General features: G+C 30.2%; 3 protein-coding genes across 4 annotated transcripts; 2 read left to right on the top strand and 1 right to left on the bottom strand.

Moving 5' to 3' along the window:
- The first annotated feature begins 2,906 nt into the window (after window positions 1–2,906).
- On the top strand, window positions 2,907–4,611 carry LOC113558559 (mediator of RNA polymerase II transcription subunit 15-like). The gene is made up of 2 exons (XM_026964051.1): window positions 2,907–2,964; window positions 3,029–4,611. Exons 1-2 carry the CDS (start codon window positions 2,953–2,955, stop codon window positions 4,595–4,597), a joined length of 1,581 nt encoding a protein of 526 aa, XP_026819852.1. The 5' UTR covers window positions 2,907–2,952; the 3' UTR covers window positions 4,598–4,611.
- Window positions 4,612–12,020: 7,409 nt separating this feature from the next.
- LOC113556523 (basic-leucine zipper transcription factor A-like) lies at window positions 12,021–17,697 on the top strand. Its single transcript, XM_026961521.1, has 3 exons — window positions 12,021–12,081; window positions 12,199–12,934; window positions 14,726–17,697. The coding sequence occupies exons 1-3, from the start codon at window positions 12,055–12,057 to the stop codon at window positions 16,186–16,188; spliced, it is 2,226 nt and encodes a 741-aa protein (XP_026817322.1). The 5' UTR covers window positions 12,021–12,054; the 3' UTR covers window positions 16,189–17,697.
- Window positions 17,698–24,242: 6,545 nt separating this feature from the next.
- Window positions 24,243–27,289, bottom strand: LOC113556028 (angiomotin-like). Of its 2 annotated transcripts, XM_026960728.1 has the most exons (4): window positions 27,121–27,289; window positions 26,272–26,732; window positions 24,743–25,101; window positions 24,243–24,533 (listed from the first exon to the last, which is right to left on the bottom strand). In XM_026960728.1, exons 1-3 carry the CDS (start codon window positions 27,130–27,132, stop codon window positions 24,780–24,782), a joined length of 795 nt encoding a protein of 264 aa, XP_026816529.1. In that variant the 5' UTR covers window positions 27,133–27,289; the 3' UTR covers window positions 24,243–24,533; window positions 24,743–24,779. The 2 variants fall into 2 exon arrangements, with proteins under 2 accessions (XP_026816529.1, XP_026816528.1); XM_026960727.1 differs by having other exon boundaries at window positions 24,261–25,101.

Below are 27,289 nucleotides of genomic sequence, written 5' to 3'. Positions count from 1 at the left end.
TCAAAATACTTGTTTTTGATACACCTACAAATTCTGTCCGATCCACATAATGGTTCTAGAAAGCGTTTAATCTCATCCGAAGCAACTCTTCGTATAATCGTTCATGTATGACATGTTCGAGGTAGGAATAATCGCATTTCAAATATGTTTTATACGGATAACGTTAATAAAACTTTTCTCGTATATTTTATAAAAAAAAAAAAGAGTAAATAATTAATATGAAAAAATGTATTATAATAATAATGCTTGCACAGTAGCGATCAATAAATTAACGATTTGCGTATTCGATATTATAACTTATAAGTTTAAAGTTATTAAATTGTAATAGTTATATTTCTTTAAATTGAATTAAATCAAATTCATTTCAATACTCTTGAGTTCATCAATATCTATAGTAGTGTAAAATATTCAAATAGTATTCTAATATTTAAAAAATATTTGAGTACTACCTAATATTAATTTTTATATTGGGTGTATCTACCATTATATATACTTTTTATTTAAAACATTTTATAAAGTATTTTAAATAGGTACCTATAATATTTTAGTTTTGAATGCAAATTATGTTAAATGTATTAAATATCATTAATTTAATACAATTTTTTGTTACTCTGAACTATTTGTTATACAATTACTGTATTACAACTTTTTATAGATTTAATATTGGGGAAAACTTTGTTATCAAATGCTAATAATGTAAAATGTATAAATAACCATATACGAGTATTAGTCAGTAAGATTATTAATTCTTATAACCGCATAATAAATTTTCACACAGAAAGCTTGGTAAAGTAATTATAGAGCAGTGAAAATGTTTAATTTAATTCATTAGGTTTAAAAGATAAATAATAAATTGGTTTCACAACTGTTATATTTGGTTCATTTTACCTATTTATTATTTTTTATTTTATCTGCTTAAACTTTTTGTAATAAAACAAATTTCAATCACTTTGAGAGTGGTTTTTTTTGTAAAAAACTTGGATCTAAGTAAGTAGACTTAAAAGTAAAAAATTACCGGTAATTTTCATAATAATCGACAAAAACGAAAATACAATTAAGGTAAAATGGGATATTTTATATCTCGCCAATTCAATCTCGTAAAAAGATATTTTTCATTTATATTTAAATATAAATATAAATACATCAGCTTAAAAAGTATATACAATTTTAAATACAAATATTTATCTACAAATATTTGTTGTAACTTTGTGATCAATGCTTTTTTTCTGATATTATAACTTTAAAGTCCACCATTGAGATCACAGACTCATTCTAACTGTATATATTATAATTTATAATAGTTTAATTAGTGTATACACTATACATATACCAGATAACTACTGGTACTATTGGTACTAAGCAACTAATTTCTAGCTTAGGTATCGGACACTTGCTGTTGAGCTATCTTACAACTTACGAGCTAGGTAAAATACATTATTGTATTTCATAATACTAAATATGCTTAATAAAATAATAATTCATTTTTAATGCTATAATTCAAAATTAATATTATCTATCAGTATATAAATAATTCGAAGAATGTCGTCTGCTGCTGGGTCTAAATATTTTAATTAAATTAACAATATTGATTTTTAAATTTACTCATTAGAATAATATAATATATTCAAACATATTTTAATGCACACAAAACTCGTAATCCGTAATCGTTCATTAATAGTTTCCAATAATTCACATCACATTATCACAATATAGGTACTAATATAGACTTCAGCAAAAACAATCAATAAAATATTTCGCGTTCATTTAGGAGGCGAAAATAAAATAAAATAACAAAATTTCAATGATTTTACTTTTGAGTTCTATTTAGAAAAAAGATAATAATAATACTGATCATTTATTGAAAAAAAGTCGATAAAATATTTAAATAAAAGTATTTGATTTTCAAATACAAATACATCCAAGATCGTATTTACTTTCCAAATACTTGATACATAACTTTATATGAGAATCGTGATAAACTGAATATACTTGAATATACCTGCAATGAAATGTTTAATTAGTCTTATTAATTATTTATAAATTATGTTTATAAAAAATATTAAAGAAAGAAAAATCTACTCATTGAAACAAATAACGAAATATTACATTGCATACAATTATCCAACAAATATTAAAGAATATTATATTATGAAATAAAAATAATAAACATACAATAAATCATATAAAAATTGTTAATAGAATTAGTTATTTATAATTAAAATTAAAACATAAATATTATTCGTATGTATGAGAAATTATATTAAATAAGTATAAATATTTTTTTTTCAAATTATAAAATAAGAACTTGAATATAGTAAAAATAACTTACATTTTTTTATCAAATATTTCAAGTTTAGCCAAATATTATATAAAAACTAAATTTAAGTTATTTTATTTTATAAATTATAATTATTACAATCGCGTGTTCAACAAGATCCACAACCAAATAATAGATGAATATATGAAACAATAAAATACATTCATATTGAATAAAATTTAACATACTTATAGAAAAAACAATTTAAATTTCAAGTATCCTACATTGTAAACACGTGAGTAGATATTTTGTGAATTGTATAGCCTACTGTACAAGCCACGGAACGTAATTGATATTGCTACTGTTGTAAGAAACGAAATTATAACACAAATAATATAAAAATGAAAATCGAACTATCCACCAATTCTATGTTACAATATCAATGTACTATTGAAGTGAAACATAACAATCATTAGTATGTCCCCGTATAATATCAGTATATGCATAAAGCTACCTCGTTAGTAAAAACTGTTAATTGTCAATTAGGTCCCACCGAGTGGATCCACTAGTGATATTACCATGAAGTACAATCATATATAAATCCTATTGGTGTTCGTCAAAAGTATCAGTCGTCTTCGATCGAGCTCTACAGAACTATACAGTAGTACACACAAGAGACTTACGAATCACCAAAAATGGCATACAAGGTAAGTGTACCAAAAATACATTTTTTCTTTAATATTTACAATTTACATTTATTTTTACCGACAGATGTTCTCCACCGGTCTAGTGGTACTCGCTTTCATTGGTATGACTTTGTGTCAACAACAATTAAATCAATTAACCACCGGTTTGCCGTTACAATACCTGCCGTCTTCACTGTCACAAGAGTCATTCCAAGGACCTTTGGTGGCTGTCCAACAGACACGCGCAAAATATGAGGACATCGAAAATCAATCTGACAAACTATCGGCTCCAATCATGTCAGTCCCTCCACAATCACAGTCTTACCAAAATGCTGAACAACAACAGAATTTAGCTCAATCATATCAGACACCTTTCGAAAACGCCGGAGTGCAGTACTCAATCGTCTCACCAAACTCCTATCACAGCAACCACGCTAGCCAGCGATACTACGTGCCCGCCAACCAACAGTTAGCCGAACCTCAATACAACACCAAGGAATCGTATTCGACCGCCTTACCAGCAGCCACCCCTGCTGCCATCCCGGAACAGGTTCAACCAGAATATAAACAACAATTCGTTGCCCCAGCTGAAAATCAACGAGACATCTCTGCCGCCAACGCTGCTTATGCTCATCACGAGTACAGACACCAGTTCGCCGCCCCAGCTGAAAATCAACAAGACATCTCTTCCGCCAGCGCTGCTTACGCTCATCACGAGTACAGACAACAACAGTTCGCCTCCCTAGCACAAGCTCAAGCAGAATATAAACAACAATTTGCTGCCCTGGAACAGGCTCAACTCGAGTACAAACAACAATTCGCTGAACTTACCCAAGCTCAACAAGAACTTAAACAACAGTTAGTTGCACCAGCTCAAGCTCAACAACAATTGAAAGAACAGTTCGCCGTGCTTGCACAAGCCCAACAAGAGTATAAGCAACAGTTTTCCGCTCTTAACCAAGCTCAAAAAGAATACAAAGAACAGTTCGCCGCTCTTAACGAGGCTCAACAAGAACTTAAACAACAGTTCGCCGCCCCAACTCAGGCTCAAAAAGAGTACAAACAACAGTTCGCCGACCTTGCACAGGCTCAACTGGAGTTCAAACAACAGTTCGCCGGACTTGTCCAGGCTCAACAAGAACTTAAACAGCAGTTGTTAGTCACACCAGTTGAAGTCCCACAAGAATACAAACAGCGGTACAACTTCCCAGGTCAACAAGTGCAAAGACAACAGTACGCCGTAGCAGATCAAGGCCGACAAAATTACAGACAACGATTTGTCGTACCAACACCCGCATACCAATACGTCCAAAAATCAACCGCCGCCAATGCCGCCAGTCCAGTCTCGTACGTCGCCCAATACCCGGCCGCCCAAATCAAAGCCCAAACAGCAACAGCTGTCAACCCGAAAGTCCAGTACGCCACCATTCCACAACAGTACTACTACACCGTTCCCGTCAGACAAGTCGCCGTCACCGAACAGCCACGCGTCCAGCAGACAAGTGCCAACCAATCGTCGTCCGGAGTGATCGTATCCACCACACCAACCCCGTCGGTCGTCTACAAGTCTGAATCAACACCGACAATGCAACCACAACAACAACAACAACAACTCAGAGTTGCACGCAACAACCGCAGGAACATCGTCGCATAAAAGTCGCATGTGACAGTGCAATAATTTACGTAACAGTATATTTTATATTATTTATTATTATTATTATTATTATATTATTTCAGTACGTATTTAGGGTAGGTATTTATTTTCGGGAATATCGCCGCACACTTCAGCTGGCTGGTTTTTACTTTGTAGTGTGTTGTACGTGTTTGCGTGCTTATTCCATTAAAAAAAAAATTATTTATTAAAATGTTTGTATTTATTTGGTTTTAAAATAAATGTTGAAATACTTTAAATTCTGAATTATTAATAAACTCCATTTCGATACACCTAAAATCTTATGATACTATAACGACTCAAGAAAACCGTCGAATCTTATATGATTTTTCGACTTGTTCGTGCACTAGACAGCACAATATAATATTTACAAAATATTTAATTCCACTCGTGTTTACGTATATTTCAATCACATAAATACTATTTAAGTTAATAAAGGTAATATTTTATAACTTATAATATACAGTATTACAGTATACTTACTAATTAAACACGTCAATTACGATTAGTGAGATGGTTTAATAATATTATTATATAGCTACTCGATACATAATTTATAATATATTATATATTATATATTATAAAAATTACTAATTACAATATATTGCTATTGATTTTTAGGTTTAAATTTTAATTCAGTATGCATTTACTAGTAGGTAAAACAAAAGTATTAGCAACAATCATAATGATTACAAACCAATAGCAATTAATATGTGACTTTAATATTTTGTAAAAAGATATTTTAATAATAGCGTAGAGTTGAATATGATCACAATAATTAAATATATTTTTTATTATTCAAATGCGATCTTTATTAAATAAAAAAATAGATGTTAGTATATTGAGATTATATTCTTGACATATAATTTTCGGTATTGAACTATATTTCAATAATAATTTTAAATAATATGTGTAATATACCTATTACATGCTAATAAATACTATGATAGATGTATTAGTGTATGAAAATCGAATCATACATTTTCACACTATAACTATGTTTAATATAAATTATCTCATGATCTTTATAAAAATTAAATAACTACAAAGGTATTAGAATTATTACATTAAAACATTTTAGTCATTATAGAAACCTAAAAATACAATACATTTAGCTATAAGAGGAAGGAGAATTATGGAATTATCAAAACTGTGATGAGCTTGATAGAATTTTCAAAAATTAACTTAATATTAATAAGAAGATATCAGTGTAATGATTTTGTTTTCTACTAGATCTACGTGCTAAATAGACCAAAACACATTCACGTAAAACCATTGAGTTTTGAGTAATCTTATAATAAAATTAACAATTACTAAAGTTGTAGAAAATAATATTTTGGAGGGTTGACAAATTGGTCTTGTATTTTATGACTATTTAAAAAAATTCCAAAAAAAAAAAAAAAATTATAAATTTAAATGGATATTAATTGTTGAATAAATATTTAGAAAAATTAAATGCATATCCTCAAAAATATTATTCTCTATTTGGGTTGGAATGAGAGGACACATAGAGTGCGTTGAGATCCTTTCAAGTATCTTTCATATTTAACATTCACGATTTATTACGATTACATTTGAATTGAATATTTTATTCATATTTACTATGAAATATTTCTTACAAAAGTAAATTACAAATAAAAAAATAAATGTAGAGATATACTTCTTGAGTAATTTAAAAAAGCGAGTTTATAAATAAGTTATTACGTGTTTTCACAGTATCTAAAAATATTGCGCGATATGAAATTTATTGGCATCTGACAAATGACTTTTTCATAAACATTTGAAGATATACATTTATAAGAAATCTATGACATAGAATTCTTTATAGACTGCAAAATATTATACAAGGAAGAAATCTAAAGAATAATAATTTTCTTTTACTAACTCGTCTATAAAAATATAATTTAAATGTATTGATTCATTGTCAAAATACAAAAAGCTTTGACTCATATTTTACAATAACAAATAGACTATTATAATAGTCTATTTTATATCTTAATGCATATCCATTATTCAATTTGTATAGCTATATAATTATTCTATAATGAAATTTATTAATTTAAGGTAAAACTATTAAAAAAGAAGACACAATTTTTAAATGGTTATTATTATATTAAACAAATTATATCCCAAAATAAATAAAACAATTCATTTAAATGTATTATTTTATAGTTTATTTTTGTATAGTATCGATTTTCTACGTGCGAAAGTATCTTAATGTAAAAAAACAATATTTTAACTTGATTATGAGTTATAAATCAACTTTCTATATGATAAAATATAATTATTAGATTATTAATATCTTAACGATAAAATTGATTTATTCAACACATTTTCAATAGTAGATACAATGTGATATAATAAATACTACATACGAGTACATATATTATAGTAGTTATTAATTTTTGAACAAAATCGCTTTTTAATTAGTTTTAAATACATTTATACAATCTATAACTGTTAATTATATGCATGAATGTATGATCTAGATATTGTATAGATCTAAACAATTTAAAACATTCATTACATTAATATTAAAAGTAGTTATTATATCAAAATAATGAATTTAGTTTATGTTATAAAAAGTATATAATTTATTAATAATGGTAAAATAATAATAACATTTAAATTCTAAATTGTTTATCTATTTTATTTTTTATTCAAGACTCGGTATGTTAAATTTAAACGATAACATATAATTCTATTATTGTAAGTTTACTATATTTAGTTAAGTTATAGCCTAAAATGATATACATTAATTTTTAAATTATTAAAATTAAATTTATTCAGGTTTTTTAAAAAGATTTTATAAAGATTTTATAGAATTTCTTGATTTAAAATTAAAATTAAATGTACGTAGATTTTATTTAATTGAATATAATTTTAATATATTGTATACCTTTGGATAAGTAAATTTATTGATAATAAATAGGAAACAAATTTCATAAACTATTCGTATAGTATTTTTTACAATAGTTTTATTACATTTACAAATTAATTTTGATATTCAAAATGAACACTTATTATTGTAAAAATAATTAATTAATGTAAACCGTTATATGAAATTTGTTTCGTCTAATTAGAATGTATGCTACGTCCGACCTACTGATCAAAACATAAAACATTTTTTTTTACCTATGTGTAAATATTACATATTATTCTTGGACCATACAATAATTTATTGTGTAACATATTATTAATATATGAAATATTATCAATAAGAAATGAAAATAATATATATATATAATAGATGACGGTTACATTTAGACATGAAAAAATGTGTATTAGAACCATCGTCCATCATACTATATTAAATCTAAAATACTTTCCCTTATGAATTGTTCCAATATTATACAATAGTCAGTAAACTCAGACAATTTTAATGATTCCGTCTTCAGTGCATAGAAAATAATGAAAATATAATAGGAATTTAATAATTTCTAAATTCCAGCGAAAGTTAAATTACTTAAAAATATATATTATATTATTTTGTTTTAGATTTTTAATATAGGTATGCCTACCAAGTCTGAAAAACTCCGAATTTATCATCTCATTAAAACGATCAGTGATCACATATACTAAAAATTAATAAAACCTACCAAAAATGCAATAGCCATTGACCTGATTTTATGTCCACAATATAAATAAGGCATATGTGTAACACAACTCAATTATTTTAGCTCACCATGCATGATTTTACAACAACTGTTATTGTATCATACATCTTGTTAGATTTGTGTTATAAATAATTCATACAGATTAATAATTTTCAAAAACCAAAATATACCTATGTAGTATGTTTTGATATGTTGACTAATAACATATTTTAGTGAATTTAGTAGACCAGATAAAAAAACTCAAAAAAGTAAAGTTAAATGGTATTTTTATTATTGAATTTATCACCTCATGATATTTTATTAAGATTATTAGTTAAAACCTTTTTCTTATTAAAATGTATTTATATTGATACTTTCGTATGTTAATAAAAGCCTTAGTTTAGCATTTCATTATAATATTATAATATTATAGTATTATATTATTTTTATATTGATTTATGCCAGTATTTAAGCATTTGTACTATCATGATAATAATACGTATTTATTTTAATTTGCTATGTCATTGGTTAGTTTGGTCACGTATTTTGCGTTTGTATATTTCCATACATTTAGTTATACATTGTAAATAATGTAAATTAATAAGATAAATATATTTAGAACTATACAGTCTATACAATACAAAATATGATAACCTACAAAGTATCAAATGTTAACTCCTCAAAAATCTTATAGTTTTGAATATTATTTTATTTTTATTTTTCAGCAATACGGGATGAACCTAATTACACGAAAATATATACAATAATATATTATAACTTATAGATTATAAATAAATAACAACAAGTAATATTATATATATATATGTGTGTATAACAAATTCTAAAAAGATGGTGGGTCATTATTTGTCAAACGCATCATTCTAATGATTAACCGGATTATAATTTATTAAATATATTACTATAAATCTAAAAACATTATACAAAAGGAAAATCTACAAAGTCAGTTTCACAATTTTAATTTGGTAACAGGCAAATCTAAAATTATTTATGATAAATTTCATGTTAAAGCACTCATTGCAATTAAAACGAAAATGTTAACAAATAAATATCAGGAAAAGTTTTTCACGATTTTGTAATTTTGTTTAACTTACGGAACTGCATAATTTTAAGTTATTCGTTTTTAAATTGTGATACATCGACAATTTGTTATTGAATATACAATTAGAAGATTTGTGGTAAGTAGGTAAGTTTATATAGTATAGTGTTGTGTGTGCACGAATAAAGTATAATAATTATCAGTTATCATAGATTTAACATAAAAATGAAGTGGCCCGGAGTTATGGTCACCATACAATATTTTAAATTATTAGATACCTATATTTTATTCAATAACCAATATAGTACTATCTAAGTCCCAAAAAATATAATTAAATCATATTAAATGTTTTACATATTTATAAACTATTATTATTTTTAACGGGGTGACTTTCGGCTGATCGCGCTGGTTACCGCAAACCATTAACAAGTATCAAAGCTCACCCATAATCCATCATAAAAAATATTTAAAGACAAATTTTTTTGTTCCCGAAATATCACAATAATTTATTTACTATTTCGAAGTAGCCATGTAGCATTTTTAAATTAGATTTAAATATTAAACAATATATAGTCTAATAAGAAACAGCTAGTTAAAAAATACCTCTTATGATATACACCTCTATTATCTTGATTTTTTATTTAAAAGTTATTATCTTAAAAAATTAAACTTGATTGTTAAGTACAATTACTAATATTGTTAACATTTAAAAATTGTATACAAGTATATATTCTAAAATGTAAAGTATCGATATTATAATTATTATGTTTTTTGGCTTATCGCTTGTGTAAACGAGAAGTAATAATTCAAAACAAAAATGTCAATAAATTATTCGCATATGGCCAAAAATGTTTCCAAATAAGTTTCATGCAATGTATTTTACATTCTTACCTATAGTAAGTACTCAATGTATAATAAAATAAATTTATTGAAACACATTTTCGAGATCTACATTTCAATTTTTCATATTTTTAATAGTTTTCGTTGTTTTTTCCGTGATATTCATGCAAAATGTTCAAAAATATTTCCCGAAATTAACACATTTGGCATGAACATGAACCAATATGTACGTAATAGACAATAGTACATACATAAGATATCTATAATGCTATTTTATTAGTTATTTATAATTCGTAATAATAACTGTATTTAAAATACAATATCAAATGTGTGGATATACTGTTATATAATATATTTAACTGGAATTCTAATTTTTATGGTTTACAATAAAGTTGTCTATTTACTTATTATTATACAATGTAAGTCTTTAGTAACATTTTTTTTAATAAGTCACAAACTAATTTTTAACTCAACATTAATTATATTAACACATAACACGGCTTTCAGAAATTATTACTATTTAATTGTATAGAACTCTTTGAACAAAGTAAGTTTAAGTGGCATAGAAATAATGTGTTTTGTAAAACAATTATTTTTATGATAGTTATAATAACATAGGGTAAGCGCAACTACAAATGAATCTATAAACAAATCTATTATGGTAAACAACATTCTGCAATTTAGTTTATCTTAAATATGTGCTACATCTTACAATATTTTTATATCACATTGTATTGATTCACTGATTACATTTATTGAGTCCTCTCTCATAATAATGGGGGTGTAAAAGTTATCATCATATATACATCTAAGACAAAATAAATTACAATACTAAGTAAAAATGATTCAAGGAAATGGTTTTATTTAAAATCAAAACAAAAATAACTACTAATGGATGATACAATAAATTAGGATTATAGGTATTATAATTATAAAATATCAGCGCATAATACAATGTTGCATGTTTTCTCTTAGATTCGCTTAAAACACCAAACATGTTCTACAGAATCAATTTTGTATTTTTAGCTGTTATTTTTATTTTTGAAAAATTCCGAAATTCAATGTTTTTTTATATATATAATATTTGTAATATTTAATAATACTGTTGGTTATATATTTTATAAAACGTTTTGATCAATTCTAAAACATTATTATTGATTTAATTTATTATTTCAGTTGCTTACAATGGTACTGCTAGTATCTCGTCCATAAACCTATATAGAAAACAAATTAATTTAATTATATAAAAAGAACAATGAAACGTTCATATTACAATGCCCAAGTGTACTCTATAGTGTTGCAAGGTATTACATAAAACAAGAAATAAGGCATAATATTTTACAATTATAATTGTCACAAACAGCAACACGTCATCTGTGTATAGTATATTAATTTAATGTTTATAAAAATACATTACGTGTGTGGTCGGGAGCACACTTTAAAAGTGAATTAGAGACGGTTTGAAAAATACGATGTACGAGGGAGACAAAATACAACAGAAATATAATATGTTTGAGGGACATGGGTTTTACTTTCATTTATCATTTAATTAGCTTTTACTTAATATTTGTTTTAATTTATTGAACACATGAGTGTGTTTTTATTGCATTGTGATGAGTTTTCCACTTTCTGTCCGTCCACCACCATCTTCGCAATTATTCCGCTTTCTTGATGCGGAACTGCCTAGGATAGAGCTGACCAAAACGGACAGACATTCTTCAGTCGTTCAATAAAGATTTTCCGACACGACTCCGTTCGTCAATCTAGTACAGTCGCTCATGCAAAATCGTTGTGTTTTTATTTTATTTAAAATACTGTTTTTTTCTTTCATAATATTATTTTAAATTTATAACGATGATAATATAGTACAGTTTATTGGATTATTTATGTGTAAAAGTGTTACCGTGTGTTTTGTTTTTAATCAAAAATAATTTCAAAAAGTAAAAATGATTATGGCAAAATTAAATGGCATGGTAATATAAATAGATCTATATTTTACTACGGAATATACTCTTTTTAATTTATCACTTATAAATTGTGGATTTCATCAAATAACATCGACGCTTAAGAAATTTATGTTTTTTTTTTAGGTTATTTTTTGCTTAGTTCAACTTACGTTGAGCGAAGATCGAATATCCGTGGATACAGTAGGAACAATAACAGCTACTGCGGGTTACTCTATAGCAGATAATCACTCTCCTACTATTAAAAGTCTGACTTCAAGTATAGAATTTTCTGGTGACCACGATTCTTCTAAAGAATCGTCTTCGTCAAGTGAATCTTATTCGTCATTAACGCCTAGCCTCCGAAGTTCACAAAGCTTGTCGTTACGATCCAGACAAGCCAGAGGCAAATCACCGAGTCAGTCGTGGAGCGCTGAAGAAAAAGACCTCGGTAATCCATCTTTTTCATTGACCGATCACCGACTAAATGAACAGCTATATAGTGTTAAACCTCAAACGTTTGAAAACCAATCGCCACAATTATCTGATGTAAAGAGTAACGAAAGTGTCGAGAAGTCATCAATAACGTATGGAAAAAAGATGCATAAAAACGACGGGCACGACGATCGACCGGTTTTCAACGATTGGTCCGAAGAAGTACACATGGCATTTGACAATAAATCAATTAGATCACGTCGAAAGAATAAACACCAATTGGACAGTGAACAGGAAAAAAGGAAAACGCAGAACAAAAAATTAACGGAAAATGGTAGTAATATTAAGGATGGCTGGCAAGAATTAAGTCCCAATATGGAAATCGCTACTGGCATTATTACATCTGTTCAAGAGCACGATACTTCACAAGAATCATCTGGTAGTTCAGGTATGATAAAAATAACTATTGATATGAAAATAATTTTTATACGCCTAACAGCTATTACCTATAAAAATATGAATCAAATTTTTAGGAGTCAACGGTTAACAATATAATATTTAAAAAATTATTAATAAAATATACACTGTATGTATTAATTTATTGATTAAAATATTAATAATTCAATATAATACAATAAAATATGTGGGTCCATAATTATTTATATTTATTTTTTAAATTAATATTTGTTATTATTGATGGACCAAAAAACTATTTCATTAAATATTAATACATAACATCATATACCTATTTTAATTTTCATTATTAAATAAAAATATGTATCTCATATAATTAATATAGAACTATAAAATTCAATATTTTTCAACTCAAATTTTACTTGTGATTAGTTTTTTTAAAACTATTATTTGCTTATACTTTAAAAATATATATTATATTTTTTACGTAGAATGTGCTAAATTAAAAATGTTTTTCATTTTTTTTATCAGCTAATAAATATTATACAATTATAACTAATGTTGGATTTGAAAATAATGAATAATAAATAAAATAAAATAAGTGGACAGAGAATTATTTAAATTTTGATATAAATATAATAATAATTAAAGTCAAATGTACACTTTTGAAACAACTGTTATATATTAAGATAATTTTTTTCATAACAATATATTATGTTTCATTATGACCACCGTGAACGATACGAGCAATTAATCGGTCTGTAAAATGTCTAAACTGTTAGGGAAGTAAATATACATTGGCCAAACTAAAAGGCAATGTTAAAATTGAAAAAATATAGTTGGGTATTTATATTTTATAATTAAATAGTTTATATATATATATATAATATATTTATTTATATTATCAAGACATAAACAATTTGTGGTTTTTTTTTCCATTAAGAAACCCGTACAAGTATAATAATAATGAAAACACAATAAACTTTGTCTGTTTTCTCTTTATGCTAAAAAAATTAAATTATTTTTTTATCAAGGCTAATGATTTCTTTATAGTCGATGTAGTTCTCTTAAAAATAAACGAATATTCCATGTTCTATTTATATGTGCAATGTGCACTATCCAATAAAATACAAATTTTAATATCTTCTATACACTTAAATAACAGGCACCAAGATACCAACATTTTGATATTAACGTATAACTATTATTTATTTAAGGTTATTTTAATATGTATACCCGTGTAATAAATACAATATCCATACTGTTATTAGTAACAGTGTTGGCAGATAGTATTACGGGATATTTATCTTTTAATTAAATTTCGTGGTTAATTATATATATATACAATTTAGCATATAATAATTGTATTCTTGTTAATATCTCGGCGAATCTATTTAACCATAATAGGTTGGCACTTCTTACTGAAACGTGTAGACATTTTGGTTTTTATAAATATCTAATTTTAATATTATCTCGTCATATTATAATATACTAGTCTTGCCCAGCGAACGATTAGTACTGCGCGTTAAACACGCGACCGAACAAATCGTAGTTTGACATTTAATTACGAAGAAAAAGTGTTAAAGATGTGCGTATACATAATGTGATAATCGAAACACAATAACACGTCAGTGGTACGTTTTATACGTCGTCATCGTGTTTGATGACGACGAAGACTAAAAAAAAAACGTAAAATATTATTATTTTTATTATCAATCGCCACGAACCGCTAGCGGTGAAAGTGACTAAATTTTTTTCGTCATTTACGTTTAAAAATGTAATAGTTTTGATTTTGTTTTTATTTCACGCGAATTCCACGGGGCAGAATTGTTCAAGGCCCATCATCATCCGGACCTGTTCCACGAGGACGGCGTTTCCAGCGCGGAGGACGCGGTACACCAGACCGAACCGCAGAACTTCGATCACAAGCAGGTGCTATCGAAAATGAATCATTTCGACTTCAGCAACGCCGTGCCGCAGGGCAACAAGACGCCGCCGCCCAGGGAGAAGCGGTTGAACTACTTGCAGCCGGGCGGGGGCGGCCCGCCGCCGGTGGCCAGGTACCCGTTCAGCGGCGCCGGGCCACTGCAACAGCCGTCGCAGCAGATGCAGGTGGTCGGGCCGTCCTCGCAGCCGCACCCGGCCGCGGTCAACGCGGCCACCGCCAAGGCCGTGAAAATCGAACAACCGTCGGCCACGCCCAACTACCATAGCATAGTGGTGCCCATACCTATATCGCACCAGATGTACGCGTCCATCGGCGGCGACCCGACATCGCCCGTCCACGGCCACCAGTTGGCCAGCAGCACAGTGCAACAGGCGATGATGTCGCTGCCGGTCGTGCACAACGTGTTCTTCAAGACGGACGAGAACGGCGGCGGCAAGATCATGCCGGCCATCGTGATACCGCTGAAACCAGAATACCTGCATCAGTTGCAGCAACAGCACTACGCGCACGCGCAACAGCAACACTCGGCGGGCGACGACTCGCTGAATGCTGCCGGCCACCAGCGGCCGGTGCACCAGGGGGCCGGCAAGGCGTTGCAGTTCCAGCAACTCCACCACCAGCAGCTGCAGCAGCAGCAACAACAGCAACAGTCGTCCGCGTCGCCGACGCCGTACGCGCAAAAGCCGAAAACTGGCAAAGTCAAAAAGCCGTTCGGCCTGCAGATGAAGGACAACGACCTGCAACACCGCGTCAAGCAGCCGTTCAGCCTGCAACACCAGTTCTACAACAACCCGTTCGCGGCCGGAGGCGGGGCCGTCGGCCACGTGCAGCTGCACCACGCCGGCCACCAGCAGCAACACGGCGGCGGCCAGCAACATCCGCAGCACGACGCGCCCGACGACTCGCGGTACGCGCAGACGGCCGCCGCGCCTGATTCGGTTCCCATCCACGCGTTCCCGGGCGCCGGCCACCCCATCGTCGTCAAGCGGCCGCACGCTTACGGTTACGCGTCGCCCACCTCGCCGACGGCCACCAAGTACTCGCAGACCGTAAACAAATCGCCACAGCTCCACCACCACAACCACAACAACCACCACCATCACCCCCACAACAACAACCTTCACCATCACCATCAGCAGCAGCAGCCGTCCACCGAGGAACTGGCCACGGCCATCGCGCAACAGCAACTGTTACAGCAGCCGTACAAGGCGACCACGTACCATCCGGGTTACGCGTACCTCAACGGGCCGGACGACGATTACCCGTACAAGCCCATTTACAAGGACATGAACAAGCGCAACGACGTGCTGGTCGTCCGGACGTCTGACGGTCGCAATTGATTGGACGATGACCTACGGCGATCGCGATTTCACACCGACCTATTACCCACATTATATTATTGATATATGTCTTATACGCTATAAGAGTGTGTTATTAATTATTATAATTATATACACGTATACGTGGGCAGGCACTACTACGTTGGCACTTTGGAGTGAAGACGTTTGAGGAGAGTTAACCAGTGTGGCATTTTTTTTCTTCATATTTTGATATCATTTTTTTTTGGTTTGCATGCTATACAATTATTGTTAATCGCGGAAAGGAAGAACCCTCCCACAAATAAGTATTTTCTCGTGCGCGTGCCCGTGTATACGCATATATTATATTATTATATATACGTCCTGTATAAAGACTAAAATGCTAAGATAAAATAACGTACATTACTATTGTTATTATTTTAATGCGATAGATTATTATTTATAAGTATCTTTATATTATATTTTATGCGAAAATATTTTTTTCGAGACGTATTATAGTAATTATATTGTAATATCATATTGTGCAACTCGCCATAGTATTCGCGAACAATAAATCAATATATAATACATTACATAAATAATACTTCAAGGAAATAATCTAATATTTTTATTCTATTCAAATTCCGTTTTACAAGTACACCGTCCAATAACATTATTAAACACAGTAGCTCATGTCCCAACAGTCCACCATATTAATAATTATTGTCGAACAAATTATCATATTAATATGTGCGAATACTTTCGATTAATCGACTGCAAAGTCGTACAGAATGCAAATAGCTGAGCTACGAAATTTTCCGACGGCACGTGATGGTGTCATCAATAGTAATATGAGTGTATTACGTTCTACATTTTGGTTTATTGCCAAATCCTCCAAACACACGTTCGCATCGTTTTGACCACCCCTTTTTTAAGTCAACACCCTCAGCTAGATAACTAATGCCAAATTTTACGCTTGCGGAATGTCCCGACTGCGTTTGCGCTGCTTTCACAGGTTAATATATATATAAATATATATACGCGCACAATATGTCCGTAATATTATTCCAATTCGCCCATTAAAATACGATTTCCAAGAGAAATGTAGTAGAATTAGTGTACCTATAAATTGAGTAAACACACACACACACACACACACACACACATATATATATATAGTAAGTGGTCATTGCAGCATATTTTTTTAACACTATCAACAAAATGAAATGCGAACACACCGATTTGCGCACGATTATACCAGCTCGCGAATCCGTTACGATGTTATTTCGTCCGTCATTATTCGACGGAATTGTATCATTATTCCGTATACATGCCCATTAATAGAAATATCAAATTCGTTTCAAAATCAACGGACCTTGTCGTTTTCGTCTTGTAAATGCTGTTATTTCGCATGACCGCGTGTACCTATGCAGTTAATGATTCGAACGGTTAATATCGTGTTTGAATATTTATATCGTACAATAGATATTATATATTACTATTTCTATACATAGTATTTTTATTTTTACGATATTAAAAAGTTTTTCTATTTGTTATTTTTATCAAATCATTAAAATATATTGTACTGAATAATTATTGATTAATAACCTATTAAAATGCACAGTGTTAAGTTACTACAATTTTATTGTTTTATTTTGTTTTATTTACTATTACAAGTGGTACACTAGTAAATCAAATACAAAAGGTACAATAGATATAACATTTATTATAATAGAATACGTTATGAACTATATTTTACGACGAAATACTATCTTCATCGTTTTGCAAATAGAGAAATACAAATACAATGTTATTCTTTAATGAAATTTAAAACGAATACAATTAAAAGTAATTTCGGATAAAATTTATAAAAACTATGAATTACTAAGCGAATAAAAACCAAACGATTACAAGAAGATCACGAACCATTTACGCTTATTCTGCTATTTTGTAATGCTTTAGTTTTCGATAAGGGTGGATGATTATCATAAACCGTATCGTTGTCAATGCTATTGAATTACAACGGTTCAGTTGAAAAACTTTAAAAAGAAAAAACTTATGACTGCCACTGTCAATATTTATATTTCAGCTCCTGTTGATTTAATATAGGTAGTCTGATTGGATATGGACAAAAAAAATCGAATTTAACTGTTTTTTCTTATCGTTATTCAGTTATTGTACATTTGTACGTATACAATATTAAAACCACAGACACATGATTTTATATTTTAACTTTCAATTTTTTAATATTAGTCATTTTCAAATAAAATTTGATAATAATATAATAATCATGAACCGAAGGACTATACTATACAATTAAATTCGGTTTGTAATTTATTATATGGCTTATGTTATTTCAATAAATAGTAATCGAGTGTTGTGATTTGCAATACAATCACACGATTGATGCCATGACGACGTTGACGATGACCGATGTGTGTGCAACATTGCAATGTGCATACAGAGCAATATACATATGTATTTAGATAATATATATATAATATACATTGTACAGTAATGTCATCCAACAATATAAGGCGCCTGAGCACGAAAACGTGAAATTTAATGATTTCATGCTTTCCCGTGCCCGCTGGCCAGAAAAATATACAAGGTCCGACAGAGAAATATACACTCATATACGCATTTTCGGACGATTCACTTTCAATGATTACTTCAGCTCGATGAATTCGGGCTAAACGGATTTATACACTCCCGCTTTGGAACGCGGACCACGTTCTATATCATATAGAAAGTGAAATTCATCGTACGGCATGGCAAACAGTTATAATTAGGATTCCGTTTTTATTTTGATTATATTATATACAGAGTGATTATTTAAATATAAGACAATTAGTATTTAAATTATGAATTTGTTTCATCATTTTTTTTAAGTACGATTGAGTTTTTCCTTGAATTCCTACAACCTGCTCAACGTATGTGAAAGATAATGTGTCCATAATATAAATTTATTATTTTTAAATCATTACTCGTGATAATTGGTATTAAGTATACAACCTTTACAATACACGACATACAGTGATTAATATATTATGTAGGATTTACATTTGTAATCCATGGTTATTTTTAAGTTATTTAAATTTAAAAGCTATATTATGAGTAACTCAAAAAATAATCACCCTGTATAATAAAATAGACTACAAATTATATTATGACGTATCCATAATATAATAATAATATTATGTATGGCATATTTTTCTTTATTGTTATATTTTATTTCATTTCAAACAATAATACTTTCGACACGGTGAATAATGTGACAACGATTTTGACATGTTCCAAAGCTAATGAATTGATACACTGGACATCATCATTAACCGGCGTTAACAATTCCGTACTTGTCAAGTATATATTGTAGCTTCCTAGACTTGTAGTTCATTATTTTATATTTCGTTCTGGAAGGTTCAATAGTATTATAATCAACATACTTTTTTAAAATTATTATTGATTAACGATGCGCGAAATAAAAATAATTTTTTTCTTTTCAATATCGGCATATTGTGGTCGAAAAATAGTAATTTTTTATAATAATCAATTTTACACCATTTAAATTAAGTGCAATGTGTTATGCACAAGTTTTCTGTTCTATTTTTCACAAATGATACACAATGCTGTATACGCACGGGCAGTCATTTAATTGATATTTATACCAACGTTTGTAATTTATTTAGTGGTATTGGTTAAAATAATTACGTACCTATCACAATTAAAAAATAAAAATAAATTGTGTAACAAAAACTTAAAAATGAAAAATTTACTTAATTTCCTAACTACTTACTATACATTTATATTAAAAGACCAAGTAAGAAATTTTTAGTTTCTATAATTTATACCCGTGGAAATTTATGAACACAATAATATTATATAGTACGCAAATAATAAAAATTATTTTTTCAAAATAGAATTGTTCAAAAATAATTTACCTAGTTTAATCTATTATTATACTATATAATTAATTTCATATAAATGATATTAAATTATAATTTTACAAACATTTTTTTAGGCTAGACAGAAGTATTTTAAAAAATATTTTATCGGTATGAAAATATGGAAATTGTTAAATTGATATGAAAAATAGCCATGTGAAATAAAATATAAATTATATATTTGCGTTATGCAAATAAATTATTATGATGAAATGAGATTATGTATACCATTTTATTATCGAGAAAATAATGTAAAAAAAGCACAATATATTCGATACTAAACCGATTTCTCAATAAAATATTGTACAATATTATATATAACCATCATATTTCAATTTTGTATGAATATTATAAAAATATATTTTAGTGATATTATTCATTATTCACAATTCAGGTATAATTATTAACGAATAACTACTCATTAGTAACTGAGTATGAAAACTGAGCGTTTCTATAACACTTACTAACTTCTTAACACAATTTATTATAAATTATTATTTATGAGATATAAGATTATATACTTTATAGAAGTATAAAATACTCAAATGAAATATGCATATACTTTATTGCTATTTCCGTATCAATATTTAAATAATTATTATAATATCTTATATATAATGACGATTGGTATGCAGTAAAATAAAAATAAAGTAAGGCATTAGTGAAATATTTACACACTTTATAATAGCTTTATTTGTGTACTCTCGACTCCATCTAATTAGTACATATTTTGTCACTTATAAAATCGACAGTACGAAAATATTATATTATGTAACTTCACTTACTATAATTTTTAAATTTCATAATACCTATTCATAAACAAGCAAGAAATTTCAATTTTTATGCAGAGAATATATATTACATAATTATATTTAATTTGTAGATAAATTTTGTATCTGTTTAATTATACTATTATAGTGATATAAATGTATAATATTTATTTACTGGTAGACTGTTATACAATTACAATGGATTTCCTTTAAATGAAGTAGAAATATACTAAAATTAGATATTATATTATTTAATACTTTCTACTTAACTTTAACTTCAAATTTACAAGTGTCACCTAATCCCAATAGGTAGGCTTAATTTAAAATTATTCTAAAATAAACACAGAACATTAACATATCACGATATTGTCTGTTATCAAAGATTACACAAAATAATAAACAGTAATGTAATATACTAAGAAAAAAAATAAAAACCCATATGTAATAATATTATATTAATATAAATAATATATGACGCAATAGACGCACACAAAAAAAAATAACACCTGAAAACGCACGAATAGGCAACACAACGATGTTTCATGACAAGAGTATATCACATTTTACAAGAATTATTCAATACTATTTTAACAGTGTTTTCCTATCAAAAAATCTAGTACTCGTCCGGTAAATTGCTGCATATAAAACAGAACTATTTAGCACTTACACAGCTGATATTACAGTACTTAAGTAATTTTTTTAATTTTCAATTAAAGCTTGTTAAAACAATACCAGTTAGTCCAGTTGTCATAATAGCTATGGAAAGTTTAGAAAAATTAAATTATAGGTTAATTAGTATTTAAATAGTCTACACCGTAAAAAGCAGGCAACTGTATTTTTCACTGTCATTTTAATGTTGAACGCGAAGTAATTTTTCTTATAGATAGCGCTGTTTGAATATATTCTCATTTATTATATTATAACCTATTTTTTTCGGAAAATTTAATGTCTATTTTGTTTTTAATGAAAAACTCAAAAATATATGTGCCTATTACCGTAGATTAAATATATTTAATCAATACTTTATTTAAGTCCCTACTGTCTCGCAAGGCAATATAAAAATAAAACACATTTTATTATCAAGGAATATTATGATAATTGGACACGGGGCTTATGAGTTTTTCAGTGTTTTGTCTCCTAATCAGTGCATCATTACTAGAAAAATTAGAAAACTGAAAATATGTCCAATAAAATGTGTAGTACAAAATACAGGGATATGTATTTTTTAAACCTACAAGTAGCATTAATTAAAATATATATATATACTCAATTCTGTTATTATTCTATTATTATTATTGTAATTTTATTATATATTTATCAATAGTAAAAAATCTATTTTATCATGCTAATTTATTACTGGTTTAAATTTTTTTTCGAACTTACGTATTTCAATAAATTAAGAACGACAATACAATCAGAACTTAACAATCAGCCTTAGTTATATACCCATTAGAACTTTATTAATATTTAATACATACATTTATTATCTACCCTAGTATAACGGAATCATATTGCACGTACTGACATCGACTTTACTTTATTATTTTATTATTATTATTTTGTAAAAAAATAAAACCTCATACGATGTTTTGGTAGGACTTCAAATAATTAATAATATGAACATAAGTAAATAAGTTGATAAATTATCACAATATATAATGGACAAAGTGAAATAAAATATGAATCCTATTTCAGAATGTAAGGAAAAGTGAAAATCCCCGCTACGCAAGGGTCGGAAAAGTTAATGTCCAAAACACATAAATATATGTGTATTATAGATAAAACTTATCGATACGTATCGATACGTTTTATCTATAATATTAAATATATATCTGATAAGTGGGTTTACCCCCATGCTGTTTTTTATGAAAAAGTTTGTTAAATACATATACCGGGAACCGTTCATCATAAATTACTATAATATCAATAAAGACATTGTTCAGAAACGTCAGAGGCGTAACAAAAACAGTGACTGAAGCAAGGACTGAAGGCAATTTCGATCATGAGCGAATTAACAGTCATCGAATGCGGTACGAGCATAAACCAGTAGTCTTTTCAGTTTTCAATAGAGAAAGGGGGCAATAATTTTGACCTGCGCAAATAGATATCTAACAAAATACCGATCGCTACGCTCGCAACCACGTTTTAACTTACATGTTTATCAAATTACTCTTGCCGTTTTGCATATTTTATAATTTAGATTATTTTTCTAATTATATATTATGTTATATTCTATTAACTATTAACTAGCAACATAATTTGCAAATATAAGATAGCAGATGTTTTTTTTATTTTATTTTAGTTTAAAATAACAACTTATGATTATTAAATAAAAAAATATGTTTTAAGTTATTAATAGATATCCTATGTTTTCATTTTTGTAAATATATCCACTGCACAAAAATAAAACATAGGTCACAGAATTAATTTAATTTAATTATTCTTGGATTAAACTATTTGATTACTTATGGTTACTAATATTTACTTAATATCATGTTCTTTTTCTTTCACACAACTCACATACATGTCCTCATGGGTCTATACAGGAGTGGCCAACTTGTGGCACTCGTCATAGTCAGACGCAACTCACGTCTTGTTTATAAAATTAAAATTTACTTATTATTATTATTATGAATTTAAATTTTTTCGGAATACATTTATAAAAATTGTCAAATTATATATTAAAATGTAACTATAAGAACTTTGACTCTTACAGGTATCAATGTGACTCGTGAATACATTCATGTAGTCCACTCCTAGACCCTAGTCTATACTCTGTCTAACGACTACCAAGAGAACACGAGCCACATTAATTCTGCGGATCTTCACCGAACATTCTGTTATTAAGGAACTGGTTTCAGTAGCGGAAAATCGAGTAAGGATACGCAGAAGGACCGATTTTCGTTGGGTTGCAACAACTGAGCTCCGGCCCATCGAACTTTTTTTTAAATCAGAAAGAGGTAACGCATGCCCGCCTTCCCATTACGAGTTAACATCCACAATTAGCCGTGTTCCTAAACGATAAACGCATATAAAAACTTAAAAATATACGTATAATATATATTATTATATGGGCCACGGTCACCTGTTGACGGTTTTTTTGAAGAAAAACTAATTTTACGTCTTTTTGAGAGTGTAAGCTGGCTGTAAGACTTCTAAAAATATGCTAGAATATATAACGGAACGTCAACCAATCTTTTTAAATAATAATAATATTGATCATCTAAAAATTCAAGATAAAAGTCTTCGAAAAACCGTTTTTTTGAAAATACTACGTTAAATACATTATCTGGGTGAAGGAGTAGGTTTTAAAACTCAGTAAACTCAAACTCTGTGTTTTATCCGTGTCTTTAAAAAACTAAAGAAAAATAATTATACAAAATTTTTTTTTTCGTGGAAATAATCGTGTTTTATTTTTTGTTCTTATAATTGATTATTGATGTTGATAAAATACATACTAGTTAACAAAGTTATAGTACAAAATAAAAATAAAGTAAAATTAAAATTAAAAAAATAATAAAATCATGTAAATACACACTGGGTTAACGTGAACGATCAGTCCAATTATCATCAGTACCGTAACACTTCTGTGCTTACATAATTTATTAACATTTATATATAAACGCGTAAATACTTAAAAAAAAAAATGTGTTTGTAAGTCACGTCGTATTATCTAAAACAAAAAATAAACAACGGTTGAAAAATAAACCGTATACCGTTGCATCGTTGACCGTCCGATTGACGGTGCGTGTCGTTGATATACAGCTATAGACAGGTTTTGGTATACATTTAAAAATAGTTAAGTCGATTGGGTTATAGGTCAGGTTAGGTAAGTATAAAACCTAAACACAACTCGACCACATAATGTGTATTACGACTTACATAATATTATATTGTATGGCGTTCTTATATACGGTTTTTACCAGCCACTGAGCCATTTGGCCCACTTGGGCTCGTGGTAGATGTGCTTGATCTTGTACACGGGCACGGGGTACGGTCTGTCGACGGGCACCGGGACTTTCTTTTCGATGTGCACTGGGTACGGCTTGTCTACCGGGTACGGCACGGGTTTCTCGACTGGGTAAGCGACCGTCTTGATGACCGGCACGGGGTATGGCACACGCACGGCCACCGGTTGAGGTACGCCGACCGCGATCGTCCTGTACACTGGAACGGGTATGGCGCGATTGATCTCAACGTGTTGCGAGATAACGTGTTCAGGTCCGTAAGTTGGGGCGTATCTGAAAAATCGGTAGAGTTGAAAACAAACTATTTCTATAACACTGTCGTAGATGTATTATGGTATTGCAAATTATGAGGTGTATCGATCAGTTTTATCCACCTCCACCTCCAAATTTGTTGTTAGTTTTGAGCGTTTTTTTTCAATATCATATTATTATTATTTTTACACATTTTTTTTTACGATTTTCCTCATTGTTTATTTCGATAGACGTTTTCACGGATTTGCACTCGCTGCGGCAATCGTCGTCTATATAAACTAAATAATTGGTCGCGGCCTGTTGTCAACAACTCGTCATTTCCGTTTAGCAGAATCGATTACCGAATAACGATTATTACCATGAAAACGTGTCCGGCCACACGCTGTATTGTGACCACAAATGTGTTACGTGGTTATCGAGTGCGCAGTATACACGATACATATATATATATAGTATAGTAATATGACAAACGGACGGACGTTAAACCCGACGAGATTTTAATTTATAGAGATGCAAAACGGGAGAAACGCGCGTTGGAACAATTTCAAAAGATATCATGAAATTTCGACTTCGAGTCGGCTACATTAAACTACCAACTCATTCCATTTACAAAACAGCAGTTGCAGCTATTAATATAATATTATAAATTATTATAATGTACGATTTTATCATGCAGATTTGCTTTCTACATGGATGGACCTCGCGATAATATAAAATAACACGTTTATAAGAATATATTTACGTAAGACTTTGGTTTTCTCTCATTCCGCCATTTGATGTTTACATTTTCTTTGAATTTTTTTTAGTTATTACGCGTACCAAAAAAAATCTGTTTCGATTATTTACAGTCACACGACTAACCACGCAAATACACACCGCAGTTCTTTAAAAAGATAAGTCCGGCTAGTCCGGGACACAGGTTAATCACTGAGCCGCTCGGTGGGTTTTTTTTTTAACATTGGCGTGACAACCTATACACGAATACATTATTATCTAATAACAGTGTTTCGATTATGTGCGATTAGGCTGCAAAGGATGTAAATCGCGACATGCGTGTAGTTAGGTATGTGGCCTACAGCAGTGGCTACTCTGGAGAACGACGAAAAGAAATGTCCCGATCGACTTAGTTGACACACGACAACACGCGACACGAGTGGTTACAGTCGATGTAAGTTGAAGTCGATTACTTACCCGGAAACTGCTGGATATGCGGACGGTCCGTATCCGTAGGCGGCAGGTGCAGTGGCGATGCCTACCGGTGCGGCGGCGGCGGCGTAAGCTGTGGGGGCGGCATAAGCGGCTGGAGCGGCGGCGTATGCAGACGGACCGTACGCTTCGGCGCCGGCGGAATGCGCGTAACCTTCAGCGGCGGACGGCGCGTACGCTTCGACGGCGGACGGTGCGTATGCTTCGGCGGTGTGAGCGACCGGTGCGTATGCTTCGGCAGGGGCAGCGGGCTGGTATGCTTCGCCGCCGGCGACGGCTGACGAGGCGTACGACTCATCCGCGCTGTAGTCTTCGACTGCGTCGCGTTTGATGGACTGGTGGTCCTCTGCCGGCTGTTGGTCCTGTTGCACCTTCTGCGTCTGTTCGGTAGACGCGTCCTCCGAGCACGTGGCCATGGCCACCAAACATGCCAGACCGATCAAAACCTGTAGAAGTACACGAGTTTATCATAATGTTCGGCGATTATTGTCGATTCCCACAGGCGTTGGACAGTCGTTTTCGATTAGATTAGATTAAATGCACACGCACATAACTGTTGCGTCTGTGTGTCAGTCATAAGTAACGCAGTCGTTTTGGATTATTTTAAAATATTAATTTTAAATAAAGAACACGATAAATTAATGTATTAAAAATAGGTTTGTTATAAATGGTATAAACCGTAGACATTTCCGGTGAACATAATTTTTTTACTGAGGGGATCCGTGAGTTATATAGTAACTATAAATTACTATACGCAATACACGTTCGAGGGTGAATGGTATTGTTTAACTCAAAAACAATAAATAATAATAATAATAATTCAAAAAAACTCACGTGTATTTTCATCTTGAACGATTAGATTCGGTTCGTCTAGACGATACCAGTGTGCGCGATTAACGATAATATATTATTTTATGGGTATATAACACGATAAGAGTGGACGATGTGCCCCTTGCAGTTAGTTCGCACTGCGGCGTGAGCTGTTGTTGACTGACGATTTCCA

The sequence above is a fragment of the Rhopalosiphum maidis genome, chromosome 4 (genome assembly GCF_003676215.2).
Source record: "Rhopalosiphum maidis isolate BTI-1 chromosome 4, ASM367621v3, whole genome shotgun sequence".
In the NCBI taxonomy this organism is placed as follows: domain Eukaryota; kingdom Metazoa; phylum Arthropoda; class Insecta; order Hemiptera; family Aphididae; genus Rhopalosiphum; species Rhopalosiphum maidis.
The sequence above is the reverse complement of the archived record's forward strand: the minus strand, read 5'-3'. Positions and strand labels throughout refer to the sequence as shown.

What these genes read in the sequence shown, in the direction of transcription:
- LOC113556523 (XM_026961521.1), top strand. Translation starts at nt 12,055, where the DNA reads ATGATTATGGCAAAATTAAATGGCATG. An exon ending in TGGCAAAATTAAATGGCATG is followed by an intron (nt 12,082 to 12,198) that starts GTAATATAAATA and finishes TTTTTTTTTTAG; the next exon opens with GTTATTTTTTGCTTAGTTCA. An exon ending in AGAATCATCTGGTAGTTCAG is followed by an intron (nt 12,935 to 14,725) that starts GTATGATAAAAA and finishes TCCACGGGGCAG; the next exon opens with AATTGTTCAAGGCCCATCAT.
- LOC113556028 (XM_026960728.1), bottom strand. An exon ending in GCATATCCAGCAGTTTCCGG is followed by an intron (nt 25,102 to 26,271) that starts GTAAGTAATCGA and finishes CCGATTTTTCAG; the next exon opens with ATACGCCCCAACTTACGGAC.